The 24,958-nt window shown below is 36.5% G+C and overlaps 1 protein-coding gene across 1 annotated transcript in view; it reads right to left on the bottom strand.

Annotated features, from left to right (window-relative positions):
- Positions 1 to 24,958, bottom strand: part of NBEAL1 (neurobeachin like 1) — a 187,229-nt gene that overhangs the window by 13,567 nt on the left and 148,704 nt on the right. The window contains exons 45-49 of the mRNA XM_032860042.1: positions 21,042 to 21,159; positions 18,178 to 18,275; positions 9,145 to 9,261; positions 4,867 to 4,956; positions 1,099 to 1,208 (exon numbers count right to left, since the gene is read on the bottom strand). Of these exons, the coding sequence (XP_032715933.1) occupies positions 1,099 to 1,208; positions 4,867 to 4,956; positions 9,145 to 9,261; positions 18,178 to 18,275; positions 21,042 to 21,159 (533 nt within the window). The remainder of the gene's footprint in view (positions 1 to 1,098; positions 1,209 to 4,866; positions 4,957 to 9,144; positions 9,262 to 18,177; positions 18,276 to 21,041; positions 21,160 to 24,958) is intronic.

A 24,958-nucleotide genomic window follows, 5' to 3' on the forward strand; every position in this document is an offset into this window, starting at 1 on the left:
AGTATTAAAGTATAAAGGACAAGATAAGGATATGACAGGATGAGGAAAGTTGGAAATCAACTGAAACCAGGAATCTACTGCACAGGCAGATAAATGTGTACTTAACAATACTCATGAAGATCATTTCTCACTCAAATGAAAGCAAGGATATAGGTTTTATCTGCTTTCCTGTGAAGTAAATACCTGTGAGGTCAGTCAATCTAGATTTTGCAGACACACAATGAAGTTATACACAACCAATGAATCATTGAATACTACATCAAAAACTAATGATGTACTATATGTTGGCTAACTGAACATAAAAAAAGAAGTTATTACACTTCAGTGTGTACACAGAGAATGAGGGCCAATTCTGACAGTTCAGCTCTAGAACTTTATTATTCAGTATTAATTTGCTGAAGGTATGCTTTGTACCAAGCACAACAGTACTAAGTTCTGCATGGGATAAGAAGGAAAAAAGACATCGCTCCTAATAAACATACAGCTAATACAACTCGGAGTAAGGGAAACATTACTTGAATTTAAAATGTAACCTTTGGATATTTAAAAAATTAACTAAGGTAATAAATAAATAAATAAATAAATAGATTTTAAAAATCTAAAAGAAATAATAAAGTAAAATTAAAAAAATTAAAAATTAACTAAGGTACATAATAAATTCTTATATAAAATACACAAGGCTTATTTATAAGTAAAATTGTGCAATAAAAATACAATCAAGCCTAAAAACTACTAATAATTTTTTTTTTAAAAGATTTTATTTGTCAATGAGAGAGCAAGAGAGAGAGAGTGCCACAAGCATGGGGAGTGGCAGGCAGAGCAAGGAGCCTGATTCAAGACTCACTTCCAAAACTCTGGGATCATGACCTGAGCTGAAGGCAGACGTTTAACCAACTGAGTCACCCAGGTATCTTAATTTCTGTTTCTATAATGGTATTATAAAAATTATTTTATCCTGAAGGCAGGAAGAGGGAAAAAGGGAAGAAAATCTACATGTCTCCTGTATTACTTTCAAAATAACACCAATCAATTTAGTTGTTTTTCCTGGCAATAAGGTACCAGGTGCACCTGTTTTGCTTTAAATATTCATTTACTTACTTTGGATTTGTTACAGTTTGATCTTTGATGAATGTAAAGTAATTGGAAATGTTTCTGTCATAAGGCAGCCATCCATGGGTTCCAACAATGTAATTCATGTTTACTGTTATCTGGTAAAGAACATATGAAGACAAAAATGAAATAAAAGATTAAAGAAAGCAGCACAAAATAACGAAATGCTCATATGATGTTAGCATTTACCATTTAAGGAATAATGTGGGATTGTGTACTTAAAGCACAAAATTCATTAATTCTTTTTCTCTTTAAGATTTTATTTTTAGGTAATCTCTATACTCAAAATGGGGCTCAAACTCACAACCCTGAAATCACATACTCCACTGACTGAGCCAGCCAGGTGCCCTCAATTAAGCCTTAATAATAATAATTAATAAAGTCTTAAAATGGAAAAATCTCATTGTCTATTCTTATCTTTTAGTTTATCTTATATCTCATGGCAAGACAAGTTGTTCAACTATCTTTCCTCTTTTTTAGATTTTATTTATTTGAGAGACACAGAGGGAGAGAGAAAGAGCATGATCAGAGAGAGGCAAAGAGAGAGGGACAGACTCCCCCCTGAGTGGGGAGCCCAACGTGGGGCTCAATCCCAGGACCCTAAGGTCATGACCTGAGCCTAAGTCAGATGCTTAACTGACTGAGCCCCCCAAGGGCCTCTGTATCTTTCTTTAGTGAGATAATTTTCCCCCTCATTTCTCAAAGTTTACTAGCATCTATTAGTTGGCATTTGGAAGAAATTAAAAGTATTAAAAAGAAATTAAGAAGCTCTCTCTTAGTGACAGTCATAGTGAATATCCTTTTTTTTTAAATAAATTTATTTGAAAGAGAGAGTGAACAGGCGAGCACAGGGAGGAGGGGCAGAGTGAAAGAGAGAATCCCAAGCAGACTCCCCTCTGAGCACCGAGCCTAACACAGAGGACTTTATCTCACAACCCTGAGATCATGACCTGAGCCAAAATCAAGAGTCAGAGACTTAAGCAACTGAGCCACCCAGGCGTCCCTTATAGTGAATAATGAAAAGTTCCCCCCCCACCAGATTATAAAACAGATTACAAAGAAGATATAACTTAAAGAAATACAGGTATTAAAGGTGAAAATCACAAGAATTCTACCACTGAAAGGCACTTTTTTTGGGAGTATGTCTTTCTAGACTTTTTTTTCTAAGCAAACACACAATATACATAATTAGAAAAATAGGTTTAATTCTGGAATCTCTACTTATCCCTGTACTATACTCTTGTCTTATAATTTGTACATGACCGAATGTGAATAAGACAGACCTAGGTTTGGTCCATGTACCTGGGTCCCAGATCCCTTGCTTGCTAGCTCTGCAACTATGAGCAAATTACATTTGAGTTTTAATTTCTCATCTGTAGAAGGGAAATAATAATAGTGCCTATCTCACAGATTGTCGGTGGATTAAATTACAAAATTCATGTAAAGCACTCACTAACATGTCCTGAGTGTATATACCTTAATCAATTTCGTATTGTTTCTCATTTTCATTCTTTTACTGCCTTATAATATATTATAATAGATGATGTTATATTGTATTTTTCTTGTACAAAATTTTCTGGTATTTTCAGATATTTATTATTCCAAATAAACTTTAGAATTACAGTTAACTTGAATAACGCTATGAAACTAGAAGTCAACTTCAAGGGAAAAAATCTGCAAAGACCACAAATACATGGGGTTAAATAGCAGGCTCTTAAACAATGAATGGGTCAACCAGGAAATAAAAGAAATAAAATATATAGAAAGAAATGAAAATGAAAACACAAAAGTCTGCCTTTGGGATGCAGCAAAAGTGGTCCTAAGAGGGAAATATATAGCAATAGTGGCCTACCTCAAAAAGCAAGGAAAATCTCAAATAATCTAACCTTATACCTAAAGGAGCTAGAAAAAGAACAGCAAACAAAGCCTAAAGTAATAAATGACAAACTAATAATAATAATAATAATACAACAGATCAATGAAACCAGGAGCTAGTCATTTGAAAAAAATAATACAACTGATAAACCTGTAGACTCAATCAAAAAGAAAAGAGGTGTGCCTGGGTGTTTCAGTCTGTTAAATCTCCAACTCTTGGTTTTGGCCCAGATAATGATCTCAGGATTGTGAGATCAAGCCCCGTATCAGGTTCCCCACTCAGTGGGGAGTCTGCTGGAGATGCTCTCCCTCTCCCTCTATCCCTCCCTTGCTTGCTTGCTCTAAAATAATAAATAAATCTTAAAAAAAAGAGAGAGAGAGAGAGGAAGTACCCAAATAAAATCATAAATGAGAGGGGAAAAAATAACCACCAACACCACAGAAATACAATTACAAGAGAATATTATGAAAAACTATATGCCAACAAATCGCACAACCTGAAAGAAACAGATAAAGTCCCCAAAACACATAAATTGCCAAAGCTGAAACAGGAAGAAATAGAATCTGAATAGACCAATAACCAGCACTAATTTATTTTTATTTTATTTAAAAACTTTTTTTTAAAAAAGATTTTATTTGTTTGACAGAGAGATAGAGCACAAGTAGGCAGAGCAGCAGGGAGAGGGAGAAGCAGGCTCTTGGTCTAGCCCAGAGCCTGATATGGGGCTTGATCCCAGGACCCTGGGATTATGACCTGAGCAGAAGGTAACCACTTAACTGACTGAGCCACCCAGGGACCCTGTCCAGCACTAATTTAAAGGGAAACACATACCCCAATATTTATAGCATTACTACAATAGCCAAATTATGGAAACAGCCCAAGTGTCCATCAACTGATGAATGGATAAAGATGTGGTCTGCCTGTCTATCTATACATAATGGAATACTACTTAGCCATAAAAAGGAATAAAATCTTAATATTTGCAATGACATAGATGGAGCTAGAGAGTATTATGCTAAGCAAAATTAGTCAGTCAAAAACAAATACCATATGATTTCACTCACATGTAGAATTTAAGAAAGAAAACAAATGAGCAAATGGGAAAAAGACAGAGAAAGAGAGGCAAACCAAGAAACACACTGTTACCAGAAGGGAGGTGGGAGGGGAGATGGCTTAAACAGGTAAGGGCGGGGTGGCTGTTAAGGAGTGCACCTGTTGTGATGAGCACCAGGTGATGTATGGACGTGCTGAATCACTGTATTGTATACCTGAACCTAATATTACACTGTATGTTAACTAACTGGAATTTAAATGAAAAGTTAAAAACAAAACAAAACAAAACAACCATTTCTGGTTCTAAAAACAGACCAATAATACTCAATAATAAAAAACAGACTCAATAATAAATTGAGACATATTTATTGAAATAAAAAAATAGAATTACAGTTAAGTAATTGAAATAAAAGCTGTGTATCTAGAAGACATGTATTTTAAAAAGATTTATTTATTTTAGAGAGAACATGAGCAGGAGGGGCAGAGGGAGAGGGAGGCAGAATCTCAAGCAGACTCCATGCTGAGTGTGGAGCCCTATGCTAGGCTCCATCATAGGACCCTGAGATCATGACCTGAGATGAAACCAAGAGCTGAATGCTTAAGTGACTGTGCCTCTCAGGTGTCCTCAGAAAATACATTTTCATATTTGATCAAAATAATTCCAAAGAAATCTTCTATTTTTAAGAAGTCTTTCAAAATTTATTTTCTCAATTTTTTTTGCTATGTTTTTTGTAATGTATTTTGTAAGTATTTTGTAATGTATTTTTTGTAAGTTTTTTGTAATGTATTTTGATGTAGCAGTGTGAAAAAAATATAAGTCAACTTACCAATAACTCAGGACTGCCTTGAGACATAAAAGAACGAGACTGATTTTTGGGGACAATGGCCTTTATTAGTGGGACGCCATCACTAATTCCCTATAAAATAAAGACAGAGGCTTAGTAGCTAGTTCTGTTTATCTTTATTAGGTTTAAGTTACTGAAAACTTCTATTTCTTTGAACAAGAATGAACCCTGTGAGACAGCATTTTACTCTTATCAAAACATATCACTCAATTAAAATGTAGAAAAGGAGAATCATTATGCTGTACACTTGAAACTAATGTAACATTGTGTGTCAAATAATACTTTTTTAAAAAGCCTAAAAAAATGTAGGAAAGGAACTATGTACCATGTTTGAGTGGCACACTTCAAACTTCTAAAACCCGTAATTTTCTTGTATTCTACTACTCTGCTGTGAAAGAGAGATGCAGATTTCAAGGAGCATCAACCATTTAACACAGCCAATAATTTCAAATCTTTCTTTTTCCCTTGCCATGCTGACATGAATATAAAGTAGAAAATGTAGACCATATAAGAGCATATTGCCCAAATAAGTCAAATACAACTGGTTATATTTTTATAGAAGTTCTTTTTGGGTTTAACTTTCAAAACATAGATCTATCCGATTAAAGTGAGAAAATCCTGAATGATGGAACACTAGTACCGGAAAATAAAGTCCTTAGAAAATATCTGCCATTATCTTATTACAACATGAAAGAGAAGAGTGATTTGAACTAAGTTTTTTGATGTAACAGTAGTTCATAAATTATACTTCACATTTATTAGATAAATTATAACCTAACATTATTGGGTATATGTTATGTGTCAGGTATTATTCTAAGATACTTACTTGAATTAAATAAAGAATTATAAACCATACAAAATTAGTCCCTATCTCTTCTCTTCACTCTGTGAATCAAGAGAACAACTTACACTTGCACAAGCATAAATGAACATGGTGTTTGAAGAAATCCATTTATTAGGCCTTTGCTTTCACTGCTTACCTCTGTTTTCTTTACCATTTTAGCAACTAGGAAGAGATAACTACAGACAGACCTTCTCTTTTCATATGAATGAGTGGGGAAATAGCTCCCCCTACAACGATGAACAGGGATTAAGAAATTACTAGCACCCAAGGATATTTATTGTGTTCTTTGTCCTGCTCCAGATTCTGGTCCTGGGGATAACTACCCTGTGACATGTTAGGTTCAAAGGGTTCAAATGTCACTGAATCTGCAGATGGAACTTGGAACGCATTATTCTATAAAAACAAGGTCACAAATTATTAGACATGATGAAATAATTTTATCACCGTTGCATAATATAGTATAACATGTCCATCAGATTATGTGTTCAACAATGGGTTGTCTATGTGCAGTGAAGAGTTACCATAGCAGGCTCCAAAGAGTCTCCTTAGAACGGCCTGCCTTTAAGGTTGGCCCCTGGCTGGCATCTGGGAACTTGGTGGTCAGAGCTCCCTACACTGATACAAAACTTGTCCTCAACGATAAAGGCAGCTCGTTATTCATAGATTAATTGGGTAAACAACATTTTCTCCTGGGAGTCTGGAATTTTGGCATGTACAAGGCACATGTGACCAGCCCCCGATAAAAACCCTGAGTGTTGAGTCTCTAATGAGCTTCCCTGGTAGACAAACATGTGTTTTCACATTTCATTACTGGGAGAAATAAGCATGTCCTATGTGACTGTCCTAGGAGAGGATTCTTGGATACTTGCCCCTGATTTCCCCTATACTCCACCCCATGTGCCTTCGTCCTTTGCTGATGTTGTTTTGTATCCTTTCACTGTAATAAATTTTAGTTGTGAGTACAACCATACGTTGAATACCCTGAGTCCTTCTAGCAAATCATCGAACCTGAGGATGGTCTTAGGGACCCAGAACACATCCAGGAATTAGTCATCTTTTATCTTTCTTTTTAAAAGTTAAGCTCTATGTCTAACATGGGTCTTGAACTCATGATCCCAAGATCAAGAGTCGCATGCTTTACCGACTGAGTCAGACAGGGGCCCCCAAATAGTCATCATTTCTAAGCACTGTTTCTATGTATGCCAAGTTCCAGGCAACTGACTTAGATACTTTGGGAAAACAACTGATTCTGAAGAGTTTGTATTGTTAAACACTAAATAACTATATCTCACTAAACATGAATCTAGGAAAGGAGTGGCAAGAATTAATTATGAAGTGTTTTCAGAAACATGGGGAAACATTTAAAGTACTATAGAGTTTAGTACAACATGATTCATTTGAATAAAACCCAGTATAAAGCTAACTATAGGTAGGAGAAGAGTAAATGAAACAAGTTGGGATTGGGAGGGAGACAAACCATAAGTGACTCTTAATCTCACAAAACAAACTGAGGGTTGCTGGGCAGAGGGGGGTTGGGGGGGGTTATGGACATTGGGTAGGGTATGTGCTATGGTGAGTGCTGTGAAGTTTGTAAACGTGGAGATTCACAGACCTGTACCCCTGGGGGAAAAAAAAAATATATATATATATGTTTATAAAAAATAAAATTATAAAAAAAAAAAAAAAAAGCTAACTATAATAGAAACTTCATAAAATTTTTACACCAAATTATTTAAAAATTCTAAAATGATTTCCCATGCTAGTGAACCTAAGAAACACATTATAATGATGTTCTAAGGCAGGATTTGACAAACAGCCTATGGTACAAGTCCAGCCTACCATCTGTTTTATAGGCTGTGGGTAAGCAAAGAATGGTTTTTACATTTTTAAATGGTTCTATTTTAAGTGGTTACATAGGTACCTATATAACATTCTTGATTTTACCTTTTGACTACAGAGTCTAAAATATTTATTATCTGGCCCTTTAAGAAAAGTTTTCCACTGTCTATTGTATTGTGCGAGAGCTATTGCTTTTTTCACACATTTCCAAACTATTCTTTATCACTTTTTATCATTTTTTTCTTCTTGCCAAGAATATTATGTCTTAACCAAATTCGTAGGTATAAATGCATTTCATCAGGGAGATTCAAATTAAAATCACATTGAGATATCACCTTACACCAGTTAGAATGGCCAAAATTAGCAAGACAGGAAACAACATGTGTTGGAGGGGATGTGGAGAAAGGGGAACCCTCTTACACTGTTGGTGGGAATGCAAGTTGGTGCAGCCACTTTGGAGAACAGTGTGGAGATTCCTCAAGAAATTAAAAATAGAACTTCCCTATGACCCTGCAATTGCACTACTGGGTATTTACCCCAAAGATACAGATGTAGTGAAAAGAAGGGCCATCTGTACCCCAATGTTTATAGCAGCAATGGCCATGGTCGCCAAACTGTGGAAAGAACCAAGATGCCCTTCAATGGACGAATGGATAAGGAAGATGTGGTCCATATACACTATGGAGTATTATGCCTCCATCAGAAAGGATGAATACTCAACTTTTGTATCAACATGGACGGGACTGGGAGAGATTATGCTGAGTGAAATAAGTCAAGCAGAGAGAGTCAATTATCATATGGTTTCACTTATTTGTGGAGCATAACAAATAGCATGGAGGACATGGGGAGTTAGAAGGCAGCTGGGGGAAAATGGAAGGGGAGGTGAACCATGAGAGACTATGGACTCTGAAAAACAATCTGAAGGGTTTGAAGAGGTCGGGGGGTGGGAGGTTGGGGGAACCAGGTGGTGGGTATTAGAGAGGGCACGGACTGCATGGAGCACTGGGTGTGGTACAAAAACAATGAATACTGTTATGCTGAAAATAAATTTTAAAAAATGATTAAAAAAATAAAATAAATGCATTTCACATTTACACTGTGAATGAAAGTAATTCAGTATGTATATAAACGTTAGAATTTAAAGTACTCTTTCAATTATAGCAATAACTATCCTGTTTTACTTGATTATTCCTTCTGATATTAGCAATTAACAATCTGACTTATTGGGATATATTTTATAAACGAGCAGACACTATAATTAGGAGTTATTTTACACTCTCTCTACGTATCATTTCAGCTGTCATGAAAAGCAATTTAAATCAAATTATTTATTCTTCCTTGTCTGGAAAATGTGAAGTAGAAGACAGCAAGCCAAGAAAAACAGGTCTCACTACTACTCAGCAGCAAACAAAAACTTCCAGCAAGATTGTTTTAAAAACCAAGAACATATTATTGCAATATTACTTACTATTTTGGATTAAATATTATGACCCCCCCCTTTAGAGAATAAAAGGAACATTGATTGGTGTATAGAATTCACAGAGAAAATGCTTTGATATTACCAAGCTGGATATTACCTCTATAAAAAATGACTTGAGTTCGGAGAGATGTTGAAATACATTTAGGGTTGAAGTGTCTGGTTTGGTCTGCTTCTGCCCTGCTTCTTCTGCTGACAATCTAGGAGGATGTGGTTCCTTCAAAATAATTTTAAGAAAAAATAACTCCATAACTATATTAAGACATCTCTCACTGTATTCCTGCAGACCTACTGGACTCTAGCTACAATGGATTACATACCATGAACTGTTGACAAATTCCGGGCCACTGTTCAGACTACTCCTTCAGCAGAGTTTTTATGCTGCTCATTTCTAGAGAAACCCTGCTTCTACTTTAAAGTTTTTCTTACTGATGTCTGTCTTGAATTTCTAAGCCAGAATTAACAATTCTCTTTTATTATTTTTACTAGCACACTGTTCTGTTTAGTATTTTATTTAGTAATTATTTCTGTGTTGGATTATGTAGTTTTTTATGGTCTACCTTTTCCAACTAGGCAATGGGCATCTTTTTAAAGATTTTAAAAATAATTTTTAAGTAATTTTTAAGTAATCTCTATACCCAATATGGGGCTTGAACTCACAATCCCGAGATCAAGAGGTGCATACTCCACTGACTGAGCTAGTCAGGTACCCTTAGGCAAAGGTATTTTAAAATCAGAAAACAAATCTTCCTCATTTTTGGATTTTTGATACCCAGAATAGTGTATTGAGTGTGATAGATGCTTAATAAATATTTGGTAAAATTAAATGAATCATTCAAAAGTCAAAATTCATATGGGTAAATCCTTATTTCCTGAAATAAAAATCAAAATGTCAATACTATCAAAATCAAATTATAAATATTGCTGCATTCATTTTCAAATAAATTAAAATATTCTTCCTTAATTTTAATGTCAGCAACACAGAACAGTGTTACCTTTATTAAATAAGAAGTAAATGGCAAATCAAATTAATAAGCAAAAAGCATAATTAAAATATATAACAGAATTCCATCTAAAGGGGATTTTTCTATATCACAAAATATTAGATGACAGAAAATAATATGACAGCTATAAGTACTTCAATATTTAGCTCTCAATCCATATGAGTGCTATTCACTTTATTTTATTTTATTTTTATTCACTTTATTTTAAATCAAAGGCTGACTGGAAGTTAAGATGGTGGAGGAGTAGAGGGATCTAAGTTTGTCTCATCCCTCAAATACAACTAGATAGTTAACAAATCATTCTGAACACCCAAGAAATCAACTGGAGATCTGAGAAAAGAAATGCTGTAAGTCTAAAAGTAGAAAAGCAACCACTGTTTGGAAGGTAGGAGGTACAGAGACTTGCACCCAGTGAGAGAGAGCTGAGGATACAGCAGTGGGGAGGAGGCCTGCTTAAGGAGGCAACCACAAAGCATCATAAGCAGCTGAGTGCAAAATCAGAACTTTTGGAAGACTGCTCCTACAGTGAGGGACATGCCTGGCTTAGAGGTGCTCAGAGGTGAAGTGGGGCAGCATCCCAGGTGTGACAGCATGATCTGAGGATCCCTGGCGTCACAAGAAGAACGGGTGGCACCTAAGGGTGGCACAGTTCCCAGGTACAGGAGCGTAGAAGCCAGCTGACAACAGTGAGTCTAAGTGCCAGCTTTCTGCTCTGTGTTGCCATAAACTGATCCCCTGTGTGATCAAGCGACTGCTTTCCTGAGACAGGTTTCCCAAATGGCAGAAGGGTGGCAAGACCATCTCTGGGAGGAATAGGGAGGGTCCAAACCATGGGAGTCCCTAAACTTTGGAATTTTGAAATTCAGTCAGGTGCTAGGGATAAAAAAGCTTGGACATGGGGAGGGTGACCACAGAGTTCTGACAGAAATGCGGGAGACAAGAGTGAATGAGTGCTTTTCTGTGAGGGCTCACTGAAGAGTGGGGGGCACAAATTTTCAGCTTGGGGGGCTAGAAAACAGAGTCCTGCCATATTCATCCTGCCTGTCAGTGCTAAAGTCCTCAGGGAGCGAAAGAGAGCCACCTAGTGGAGTCTGCAGCCACCAACACCAGCCCCTGCCTCCCTGTGCAATGCAGGCACATTTCTACTCAGCAATTCCACCCGTGAATGAGCACAGTGGGGCCCCTCTCCCAGCAGACCAGCACAAACAATTCCCCTGTACCAAGTCTACTGATCATAAAGGGCTGAAAAACTTCAGCTCTAGGGGAAAACAGTAGCTAGTATTCTTTGTATTTTTATTCTTTCGTCTTTCATTATTATTTTTTATTTTCTTATTTTTTTCCAATTCCTTTTTAAATGTTTACTTTCATAAACACTACATAGATGTTTTATTTTTTGTTTCTTTTCATTGTGTGTGTGTATGATTTTCTTATTTTGGGATCTAGTTTATTTTCTTTTTAATATTTATTTGAGAGAGAGAGTACAAGAGAGATCATGAGTAAGGGAGAAGGGCAGAAGGAGAAGCAGACTCCCCAGTGAGCAAGAGCCTGATGTGGGACTCGGTCCCAGGGCCCTGGGATCATGACCTGAGCTGAAGACAGATGCTTAACCATCTGAACCACCCACATGCCTGGGATCTAGTTTCTTTTAACAAGCAGACTAAAACACATCCAGGATTTAGTTTTTTTCTGTTGATATTGTTTTTCTTTTTCTTTTCTTTTCTGGACAAAATGACAAGACAGAGAAATTCACCCCAAAAGAAAGAAGGGGGGGTAGTATTCACAGTCAGGAATTTAATTAATACAGATATAAGTAAAATGTCTGAACTAGAATTTAAAATGATGATTATAAAGATACTAGCTGGGCATGAAAAAAAGTAGAGAAGACCCTAGAGAATCCTTTATTGTAGAGATAAAAACTAAAATCTAGTCAGGTTAAAATTAAAAACCCTATAACTGAGATACAGACCCAAGTGGAGGCCATAAAAACAAGCATGAACAAAGCAGAAGAGTGAATCAGTGATACAGAAGATAGAATTATAGAAAGTAATGAAGATGAAAAGGAAAGGGGAATAAAACTATTACAGCATGAAGGCAGACTTAGGGAGCTCAGCAATTCCAAAAAGTGAAATAATATCCATATTATAGGAGTCCCAGAAGAAGAGTGGGCAAAAAGGGGAAAGAAGGTTTATTTGAACAAATCATGGCAGAGAACTTTCCGAACATGGGGAAGGAAACATACACTCAAGTCCAAGAGGCATAGAGAACTCCCTACAAAAGCAACAAAAATAGGTCAACACCATGACATGTTAATAGTGAAACTTGCAAATTACAAAGATAAAGAGAAAATCCTGAAAGCAGCTTGGGACAAGAGGTCCTAACCTACAACGGTAGACATGTAAGGCTGGCAGCTGACCGGTCCATAGAGACCTGGTAGGTGAGAAAGGACTGGCACGATGTATTCAATGAGCTAAATGGGAAAAACATGCACCCAAGAATACTTTATCCAGTAAGGCTGTAATTCAGAATAGAAGGAGAGATAAACAGCTTCCAAGACAAATAAAAACTAAAGGAATTTGTGAACAGTAAAGCAACCCGGATGAAAGGGGGCATATGAGCAAAAAAGATAAGAAAAGTAACAATGACCAGAAAAGAATATAGAAAATCTACAGGAGTAGTGATTTTACAAGTAATACAGTGATACTGAATTCATATCTTTCAATAATTACTCTGAATGTAAATGGACTAAATGCTCTAATCAAAAGACATAGGGTATAAGAATGGATAGAAAAATAAGACCTATTGATATGCCGCTTAAAAGAGACTAATTTCAGACCCAAAGACACCTCCAGATTGAAAGTGAGGGTATCTCCACCATTTATTACGCTAAGGGACATCAAAAGAAAGCTGGAGTGACCATCCTTATATCAGACAAACTATGTTTCAAATTAAAGACTGTAATAAGAGATGGAAAAGGACACTATATCATAATAAAGGCATCGATTCAACCAGAAGATCTAACATTTGTAAATACTTATGCCCCTAACTTGGAAGCAGCCAAATATATAAATCAATTAATAACAATCTTAAGGAAAGTCATTGATAACAATACAATAACAGTAGAGGACTTTAACACCCCACTCACACCAATGAATCTAAGCCGAAGATTAACAAGGAAACAAGGGCTTTAAATGACACACTGGACCAGATGGACTTCACAGATATATTCAGAGCATTTCATCCTAAAGCAGCAGAATACACACTTTTTTTAGAGTGCACATGGAACATTCTCCAGAATAGATCACATACTGAGTCACAAATCAGGACTTGACCAGTACAAAAAAGACTGAGATCATACCATGCTATTTTCAGACCACAATGCTATTAAGCTTGAAGTCAACCACAAGAAAAAAAATTTGAAAGGGCCACAAATACATGGAGGTTAAAGAACATCATACTAAAGAATGAATGGGTCCACAAGAAATTAAAGAATTTAAAAAAATATAGGGAAGCAAATGAAAATGAAAACATGACAGTTCACAACCTTTGGGATACAGCAAGGTGGTCCAGAATGAAGTATATACCAATATAGGTATACCTCAATATATACCAATATAGGCCTTCCTCAAGAAGCAAGAAAAGGCTCAAATACACAGCCTAACCTTACCCCAAAAAGAAGCTAGAGAAGGAACAGCAAATAAAGACTAAATCTACCAGGAGAAGAGAATAAATAAAGATCAGAACAGAAATCAATGAAATAGAAACCAAAAGAACAGTAGAACAGATCAATGAAACTAGGAGCTGGCTCTTTGAAAGAAGAAGATTGATAAATCCCTGGCCAGACTTATCAAAAAGAAAAGAGACAGGACCCAAATAAATAAAATCATGAATGAAAGAGGAGAGATGACAACTAACACCAAAGAAACACAAACAATTATAAGAGAATATTATGATCAATTATATGCCAAGAAATTAGGCAATCTGAGACATGGAAAAATTCCTAGAAATATATGAACTATCAAAACTGAAAGAGGAGTAAACAGAAAACCTAACAGACCTATAACCTGCAAAGAAATTGAATCAGTAATCAAAAATCTCCCAACAAACAAAAGTCCAGGGCCAGATGGCTTGCTCAGGGGAATTCTACCAAACATTTGAAGAATTAATAATTCTTCTTCTGAAACTTCCAAAAAATAGAAATGAAAGAAAAATTTCCAAACTCATTCTCTGAGGCCAGCATTACCTTGATCCCAAAACCAAAGACCCCACCAAAAAGGAGAACCAAAGGCCAATATCCTGATGAACATGGTTGCAAAAATTCTCAACAAGAGACTAGCTAACAGGATCCAGTAGTACATTAAAAGAATAATTCACCATGACCAAGTGGAATTTATTCCTGGGCTGAACAGGTGGTTCGACATCTGCAAATCAATCAACATGATACACTGCATTAATAAAAGAAAGGGTAAGAACCACACGAGCCTCTCAATAGATGCAGAAAAAACATTTGACAAAATATACAATCTTTTCTTGATTAAAAACCCTCCACAATGTAGGGATAGAGGGAACATATCTCAACATCATAAAGATCATATATGAAAGACCCACAGTGAATATCATTCACAATGGGAAAAACTGAGAGCTTTTCTTTTATGGCTAGGAACACAAAAGGAATGTCCACTTTCATCACTGTTGTTCGACATAGTACTGGAAGTCCTATCCTTGGCAATCAGAAAATAAAAAGAAATTAAAGGCATCCAAATCAGTAAGGAAGAAGTCAAACTCACTATTTGCAGATCACATGATACTCTATGTGAAAAACCTGAAAGACTCCACCAAAAAGTTGCTAGAACTGATACAGGAATTCAGAAAATCCCAGGATATAAAAATCAACACACAGAAGCCTGTGGTATTTCTACAGACTAACAGTGAAGCAGTAGAAAGAAAAATCAAGGAAATCAATCCTGTTCACAATTGCACGAAAAACTGTAAGATACCAAGGAATAAACCTAACCAAAGAGGTAAAAGATTTGTACTCTGAAAATTATAGAACACTTATGAAAGCAATTTAGAAAAGACAAAAATAAAATGGAAAAATGTTCCATGCCCATGGATTGGAAGAACAAATACTGTTAAAATGTCTATGCCACCTAGAGCAACCTATATACTCAATATATCTATCAAAATACCATCCACTTTTTTCACAGAGGTAGAACAAACGATTCTAAAATTTGTATGGAACCAGAAAAGACCCCAAATAGCCAAAGGAATGTTGAAAAAGAAAACCAAAGCTGGTGACATCAAAATTCTGACTTCAAGCTCTATTACAAAGCTATAATCATCAAAACAGTATGGTACTGGCACAAAAAGAGACACATAGATCAGTGGAACAGAAGAGAGAACCCTCAACTCTATGGTCAACTAATCTTTGACAAAGTAGGAAAGAATATCCAATGGAAAAAAGTCTGTTCAACAAATGGTGTTGGAAAATTGTACAGCCACATGCAGAAGAATAAAACTGGACCACTTTCTTACACCACACACAGAAATAAATTCAAAATGGAAGAAAGAACTAAATGTAAGATAGGAATCCATGAGAATCCTAGAGAAGAAAACAGGCAGCAACCTCTGTGACCTCGGCCACAGCAACATCTTACTAGATAGAGGTCTCCAAAGGGTAGGGAACAAAGGCAAAAATGAAAATTGGGACTTCATCAAGATAAAAAGCTTTGCACAGCAAAGGAAACAAAACCAAAAGACAACCAACAGAATGGGAGAAGGTATTTGCAAATGTCTTATCAGATAAAGGGTTAGTACAAAAATCTATAAAGAACTTACCAAACTCAACACACAAAGAACAACTAATCTAATCAAGAAATGGGCAGGAGGGGCGCCTGGGTGGCTCAGTGGGTTAAAGCCTCTGCCTTCGGCTCAGGTCATGATCTCGGGATCCTGGGATCGAGCCCCACAGCGGGCTCTCTGCTCAGCAGGGAGCCTGCTTCCTCCTCTCTCTCTGCCTGCCTCTCTGACTACTTGTGATCTCTGTCAAATAAATAAATAAAATCTTAAAAAAAAAAAAAGAAAGAAATGGGCAGGAGACATGAATAGTTATTTCTCCAAAGAAGACATGTAAATGGCCAACAGACACATCACCTGGCATAAGGGAAATACAAATCAAAACCACAATGAGATACCACCTCACATCAGTCAGAATGGCTAAAATTAATTACTTAAGTCAGGAAACAACAGGTGTTGGTGAGGATGCGAAAAAAGGTGTTGGTGGGAATGCAAACTGGTACAGTCACTCTGGAAAACAATATGGAGGCTCCTCAAAAAGTTGAAAATAGAGCTACCCTATAACTCAGCAATTGCACTACTAGGTATTTACCTCAAAGATACAAATGTAGTGATCTGAAGGGGTATCTGTACCCCAGTGTTTATAGTAGCAATGTCCACAATAGCCAGACTATGGAAAGAAGCCAGATGTCCATCAACTGATGAATGGATAAAGAAGATGTGGTGTATATACAGAGAACAGAATACTATTCAGCCATCAAAAAAGAAATCTTGCCATTTGCAATGACATGGATGGAACTAGAGGGTATTATGCTAAGCAAAATATGCCAATCAGAGAAAGATAATTATCATATGATCTCACTCATACATGGAATTTAAGAAACAAGGCAGATGAACATAGGGGAAGGGAAGGAAAAATAAAACATGATAAAAACAGAGAAGCAAACTGTAAGAAACTCTTAACTACTGGGAACAAACTGAGGATTGATGGAGGGGAGGTGAGTGGGGGGATGACGTAACTGGGTGATGGGCATTAAGGAGGTCACTTGATGTAATGAGCACTGGGTATTACATGCAACTGACGAGTCACTAAATTCTACCCCTAAAACTAATAATATACTATATGTTAACTAAATTGAATTTAAATAAAGAATTAAGAAAAAAATCAAAGGCTGACTTCTTTGGTAATTTTTTATGGTGATAAAAACTAATCAGCACTACTCTTATGAAAAAAAGAAAAGTTTAAAGCTGGTACAAAAATATTATAGAATTTACTTCAAAGCTCAGTGAAGTGTTCTGTTTTCTTCTATTACTTTTGCATTTTAACAGCAGATAGGTATAAAGCATTGATTTTAAATAGGACTATCTGTGAAAAAAGCAAATGTTGGAGGCTTTAAACAAACTCTGCTAAGGAACATCAGCAATTACAAACCTTAGTCTGATAACTGAATTAACAAAAGTTCAACATATTTATAGGCCACAATTTAGATACATTCTTGCTGTAACACTTGTGGAGATTCAATTTATAAATATTTACTACACAAATACTATATGCAAGAAACATATAAAATGATTAGGAACAGTTGCCGCCTGTAACATACTTATAATAAAGTGAGGCAACTAAGGCAGGAAATGTCATTATTAGGATATAAATAACAACCCACAGAACATGGAAAGTGGTCTGAATTCAATAGAGGAGTTTTCAGCTCTTAATTCAGAGGAGACATGGCATGGTAGAAACACTTCTAGGTTAGATGGTCATGAATCCAAATCCTGTTGCAGTAACATTTTAGTTGTTTAAACAAAATTAAGTGATTGGCTTTCTGAGTAAAAATAAAACTCCGCTGTGATTTAAGTTATTGACTATATATGTGGATTTTGACTACGATATTTTGTTATTTCAAAATAGGAACCATCATTTAAATCTATTTACTTTTTTAAAAATATTTTTTATTTATTATTTATTTGACAGATAGAAATCATAAGTAGGCAGAGAGGCAGGCAGAGAGAGAGAGAGAGAGAGAGAGAGAGAGAGAGAGAGAGGAAGCAGGGTCTCCGCCGAGCAGAGAACCTGACGTGGGGCTCAATCCCAGCACCCTGGGATCATGACCGGAGCCAAAGGCAGAGGCTTTAAACCACTGAGCCACCCAGGCACCACAATCTATTTACTTTTTAAGTGACAGTATAATTTTTCTTAAATTCTAGATAATTCTGAGAGATACAGTTTTAAATAATTAAAATATTCGAAAATGCTGGTAGTACTCCTTAGCAATTAAGTTTTAGACTTCCTATGTAATCAATAACATTTTTTTAATAATCAATAACTTTAATGATACCTTTAACAGTTGACAAGGTGTTTGCCCAAAATTATTAATCATCCCTTCTAAGGCTTTTCTTTCCTTCTCATCTGTTAAGGCATCCAGATCCACAGCTCCTAAAACAAGGAGAAGTAGTCAACTCACTACAGAGTGAAAACAAATCAGGAAGCCACACATGTTTATTAATATATGAGACTGAATAGTGTATTTTCAACAAAATATCATTCTGTTCTTCAATTTGAAAGAATACTGTAAGACAATTTTTAATTTTTTATACGATTTCATTTATTTATTTTATAGAGCAAGAGAGCACATAAGAGCTCGAGTAGGGTCGGGGTGGAGCGGGGGAGAGGACCAGAGAGAGGGAGAGGGACAAGCAGACTACACGCTAAGCGTGGAGCCCAACTCAGGCCTTAATCCCACAAGCCTGAGATCATGACCTGAGCTGAAATGAAAAGTTGGACACTTAATCCACTGAGCCATCCTGGCACCCCAAAAGGCAATTTTTTAAAAAACAGTGACTCCAAACATTAAATACGTATAAAAATAAATTCCATCCATGATTTAGAACAAAAATATTTTAAGCAAAAGTTAACTGATAATGCATAAAAAAATTTTTCTTGGGGCACCTGGGTGGCTCAGTGGGTTAAAGCCTCTGCCTTCAGCTCAGGTCATGATCCCAGGGTCCCGGGATCGAGCCCCGCATTGGGCTCTCTGATCATCAGGGAGCCTGCTTCCTCCCCTCTCTCTGCCTGCCTCTCTGCCTACTTGTGATCTCTCTCTGTCAAATAAATAAAATCTTTAAAAAAAAAATTTTTTTATCTTAAAAACGTACAAACTATCTCACAGTACATCTGATTGTTTTCTTCATGATAATCAAGCTGAACCAGGTGTAATAATCACACAAAATACTACTATAAGTTACTGCTTATCTAACAAATACTGGCATAGGTGATAATATCCAACAGTACTTGATATGCTTAGTAAGTGGCCAAACCATGGAAGTCGGATTTCAAAGTCTATGCTCATAACTACCATGCATACTAGCTCTCTACAAAACTATTACCAGATGAACATGGCAACACAAATACATGCTTGTCTATTTACCAAAAGGCATGTGGACTCTGTTCAAGGTCACATAAATTCACACTATTCACAATCTTTACTACTGAAGGATTAGAGAAAACTACTTCTTAAGGCTTTTAAACCCTTCAGAAAATGTTCTTGATTCCAAGCTAAACATTAGAATGAGGTCACCTTTTTTTTTTTTTTTAAACATTTGAAGAGTTTGTTATTTATAATACTAAAGATCTTCTTTCAAAATCTGCTAACAATCAACACTGAGTTTTTATTTTAGGACCTGACTGAATAGGACACTTACGGCAAGTAATCCAAAACTTTTATGCCACCAATAACTGACATTTATAAGATTTGCATATATACTTATTTTTTTAATCCCCTTTCACTCTTCCCTGCACCTATCTCCCCTCTGGAAACCATTTAGTTTGTTCTCTGTATTTCAAGAGTCTGTCTTTTTGTCTTTTACTTTGTTCGTTTTGTGTTTTTTAGAACTTATTTACATCATTTTAAAATTCTAACAGTTTTTTTTTTTAAGTTTTACTTAAGTTCCAGTTAACATAAAGTGTAATATTAGTTTTAGGTGTACAACACAGTAATTCATCAATTCCATACATCACCTGTTGCTCATCAGGACAAGGGCACTCCTTAACCCCATCACCTATTTAACTCCTCCTTCCATCTTCCTCCCCTCTGGTAACCATCAGTTTGTTCTCTATAGTTAAGACTTTCTTTCTGGGTTTGTATTTTTTTTTTCCCCCTTTACTCATTTCTTTTTTTTCTTAAATTCCACATATGAGTGACATCATATGGTATTTGTCTTTCTCTGACTTAGATCTCTTAGCATTACACCCTCTAGATCCATTTATATTGTTACAAATGACAAGATCACATTCTTTTTTATGTTCCATTGTATATGTTTGTGTGTGTGTGTGTGTATGTATGTATATATATATATATATATATATACACACACACACACATATATATATATCTCATATTTTATCTATTCATCTATCAATGGACACTGGTTGCTTCCATATCTTGGCGACTGTAAATAATGGTGCCATAAACATAAGGGTACAGAGCTTTTCAAATTAGTGTTTTCATATTCTTTGGGCAAATATCCAGTAGTGGAATTACTGATCATAGCATACCTCTATTTTTAATTTTTTGAAAAACCTCCATACTGTTTTTCACAGTGGCTGCACAAATGCACAAAGGTTCTTTTTTCTCCATATCCTTGCTAACACTCGTTATTTCTTATGTTTATTATTGTAGCCATTCTGACAGGCATGAGATAATTTCTCACTGTTTCTTTTTTTTTTAAACTGTGGTTTTGATTTGCATTTCGCTGATGATGAGTGATGTTGAGCATCGTTTCATGTGTCTGTTGGCATCTGGATGTCTTCTTTGGAAACATGTCTCTTCAGGTTCTCTGACCATTTTTAAAATCAGACTCTTTTCTTTGGTGTTGAGTTATAAAAATTCTTCATATATTATGTATATTAACCCCTTATTGGATATATCACTTGCAAATACCTTCTCCCACTGAGTAGGCTGCTTTTTTTGTTGACGGTTTTGTTGACGGTTTCCTCAACTGTGCAAAGTGAAGATTTGCATACATACTCTTAACTACTATTTTAAAAAACCACACATCAGTCTCTTAATATTTCAAATAGAAAAGGTCATTAAAACAATTTTTAAATGTAGTCTTTCTCATGACCAAAATATCACATATAAACACCTATTAAATGATACTTTCTATCAATGGAATGTAAGATAAAAAGTATATAGACTTATACCTTCATAACTACAGTAATAGAAAACATTCAGTGCTTCCACTGCAGCTGGCCCCCTCTGTTTGTAGCCAAAAATCAGATCTATCCATTCATGCAGATGAGCAGAAACATATTCAGACTCCTAGAAAAAGAACACATAATATAGAGATACCTTCCAACTACAATGTAATCACTGGTCCTTTAAAAAAGTAAGAGAAAATTAAAAATTTCCACACACAATTCTTATCACTGTAAATAAAATTATTCCAAAATCATGTTAAAACATTTAATTAGGGGCGCCTGGGTGGCTCAGTGGGTTAAAGCCTCTGCCTTTGGCTCAGGTCATGATCCCAGGTTCTTGGGATCGAGCCCCGCATCAGGCTCTCTGCTCAGCGGGGAGCCTGCTTCCTCCTCTCTCTCTGCCTGCCTCTCTGCCTACTTGCAACCTCTATCTGTCAAATAAATAAATAAAATCTTAAAAAAAAATTTTAATTAGTATCTATTACATATTTTGAATATATTCTATCTAGTTAATGTAGACATATTTATTAATATTTAATAATACATATATACTTCTTAACTAATGGGTAAGAAAATAACTCAATAGCCTAAATATCAACAACAAAAAACTTAATGATGGCTATGAATATATACTTGCTGTGAAATTTCCACTGAAATAGCTTTCTAGAAATTCAATTCAAAGAAACAAACCAGTTGGTGTTCATTAAAGGTGGCTGAAAGTCACTCCCTCCAACCTAGCCAATCTGACACCACCCCACTAAGAAGGTGGACTGTGTGGCAGGCAGAGGCTTGAAGGACCTCCTGAAGCCTGTTAGTTACGCTTTGAAAGACAGTATGGAAATTGTTATTGAGACAGGAGAAAAGGGGGCTCAAGTTTATTTCCATCAAAGATAGGAAGAGTACCTAATCAACTCATGAATCTGGGGATGGATTTTTTTTTTTAATTTTTTTTTTTAAGATTTTATTTATTTATTTGACAGAGATCACAAGTAGGCAGAGAGGCAGGCAGAGAGAGAGAGAGGAGGAAGCAGGCTCCCTGCTGAGCAGAGAGCCCGATGTGGGGCTCGATCCCAGGACCCTGAGACCATGACCTGAGCCGAAAGCAGAGGCTTTAACCCACTGAGCCACCCAGGTGCCCCTGGGTATAGATTTTTTGGTAATATTAGATTCTGGTGTACAACATAGTTTTTTAACACTTCCATACAGTGGGTGAGGGGATGGGTTAAATAGATGATGGGGATTAAGGAGTCCATTTGTTGTTATGAGCACCTGGGTGTTACCTGGGATGGAGACTTTCATGCTAATTGGTTTTTTTAGCTGCCTGTCACAAAGTGTGGAAGGAGTAAGATGAATTTAAAAAAATAACTATTCATGCAGTGCCTGGGTGGCTCAGTGGGTTCATTGTCTTTCTTCAGCTCAGGTCACAATCCCAGGGTGGTGGGATGGAGTTCTGCATTGGGCTCCCTCCTCAGCAGGGAGCCTGTTTCTCCCTTTCCTCCCCGCTCATGCTATCTCTGTCTCTCTCTCTCAAATAAGTAGATAAAATCCTAAAAAAAAAAAAAAAAAAATTCAGGTTTTAAGCACAATTTAAAAAATATATAAAGGAGCAGGTCTTGCTGGGTTCTAATTAAAATTATTTCACTCCCTGGATACTAGAGAGCAGAGTCTTTAATTGAGAAATGGCCAAGGTCAGTGATCAAATCAAGAGCGTCACTAGTAAAATACGGCCTAAGGTGAAAGTTTAGTTCAAGACTGTAGCTGTGAAGCAATGTGCTGAGACTTCAAAGATTTAAGGCTGTGCTGTACAGACCTACTCAACTAGAAAATAGAACTTTTTTTTTAAGTTTTAAAAAAATTAACATATATTATTTGTTTCAGGGGTACAGGTGTGTTAAATCGTCAGACTTACACAGTTCACAGCACTCACCATAGCACATAGCCTCCCCAATGTCCATCACCCAGCCAGCCTATTCCTCCCCCTACCCCCTCCAGCAACCCTCAGTTTCCCAAGATTAAAAGTCTATTATGGTTTGGTTTTTCTCCCTCTCCAGTCCCACCTTGTTTCATTTTTCCCTCCCTCCCCCCACCCCTGCCCTGCCTCTCAAATTCCTCTTATCAGAGAGATCATATGATATTTGTCTTTCTCTGACTGACTTATTTCCCTTAGCATAATACCCCCTAATTCCATCCACATCGTTGCAAATGGCAAGATCTCATTTTTTCTTGATGGCTGCACAGTATTCCACTATATATATACAGATATATCTATCTATCTATCTATCTATCTATCTATACACACACCACATTTTCTTTATCCATTCATCTAGGCTCTTTCCATAGTTTGGCTATTGTGGACACTGCTGCTATAAACACCAGAGTGCACGTGCCCCTTTGGATCACTGCGTTTGTATCTTCAGGGTAAATACCCAGTAGTAGGATTGCTGGGTTGTTGGGTAGCTCTATTTTCAACTTTTTGTGGAACCTCCATACTGTTTTCCAGTATGACTGCACCAGCTTGCATTCCCACCAACAACAAAGGAGAGTTCCCCTATCTCCGTATCCTTACCAACATCTGTCATTTCCTGACTGGTTAATTTTAGCCATTCTGACTGGTGTGAGGTGGTATCTCACTGTGGTTTTGATTTGTATTTCCCTGATGCTGGGTGATGTAGAGCACTTTTTCATCTGTCTGTTGGCCATCTGGTATCTTCTTTGCAGAACTGTCCGTTCATGTCTTCTGCCCATTTCTTGACTGGATTATTTGTTCTTTGGGTGTTGAGTTTGATAAGTTCTTTATAGATTTTGGATACTAGCCCTTTATCTGATATGTCATTTGCAAATATCTTCTCCCATTCTGCCGGCTGTCTTGGTTTTGTTGACTGTTTCCTTTGCTGTGCAAAGCTTTTTATCTTGATGAAGTACCAATAGTTCATTTTTGCCCTTGTTTCCCTCACCTTCGGCTATGTTTCTAGGAAGAAGTTGCTGTGTTCTCCTCAAGAATTTTGATGGATTCCTGTCTCACACTGGGGTCTTTCATCCATTTTGAGTCTTTTTTTTGGACGGTGTAAGGAAATGGCCCAGTTTCATTTTTCTGCATGTGACTGTCCAATTTTCCCAACACCATTTGTTGAAGAGACTGTCTTTTTTCCACTGGACATTCTTTCCTGCTTTGTCGAAGATAGTTGACCACAGAGTTGAGGGTCCATTTCTGGGCTCTCAATTCTGTTCCATTGATCTATGTGTCTGTTTTTGTGCCAGTACCATACTGCCTTAATGATTCAAGCTCTTTGTAATAGAGCTTGAAGTCTGGAATTGTGATGGCACCAACTTTGGCTTTCTTTTTCAACATTACTCTCACTTATTCGGGGTCTTTTCTGGTTCCATACAAATTTTAGGATTATTTGTTCCATTTCTTTGAAAAAAGTTGATGGTATTTTGATAAGGATTGCATTAAATGTGTAGATTGCTCTAGATGGCATAGACATTTTAACAATATTTGTTCTTCCAATCCATGAGCATGGAATGTTTTTCCATTTCTCTGTGTCTTCCTCACAATTTCTTTCATGAGTACCTTATAGTTTTCTGAGTATAGATTTTTTGCCTCTTTGGTTAGGTTTATTCCCAGGTATCTTACGGTTTTGGGTGCAATTATAAATTTGATCGAGGGGCGCCTAGGTGGCTCAGTGGGTTAAGCCTCTGCCTTCAGCTCAGGTCATGATCTCAGGGTCCTGGGATGGAGCCCCATATTGGGCTCTCTGCTTGGCAGGGAGCCTGCTTCCCCCTCTCTCTGCCTGCCTTTCTGCTTACCTGTGACCTCTCTCCCTCTGTCAAATAAATAATCTTAAAATAAATAAACAAATAAATTTGATTGATTCCTTAATTTCTCTTTCTTCTGTCTTGCTGTTGGTGTATAGAAATGC

Source organism: Lontra canadensis, unplaced genomic scaffold, assembly GCF_010015895.1.
Source record: "Lontra canadensis isolate GAN:19392208 unplaced genomic scaffold, GSC_riverotter_1.0 scaffold18, whole genome shotgun sequence".
NCBI lineage: Eukaryota > Metazoa > Chordata > Mammalia > Carnivora > Mustelidae > Lontra > Lontra canadensis.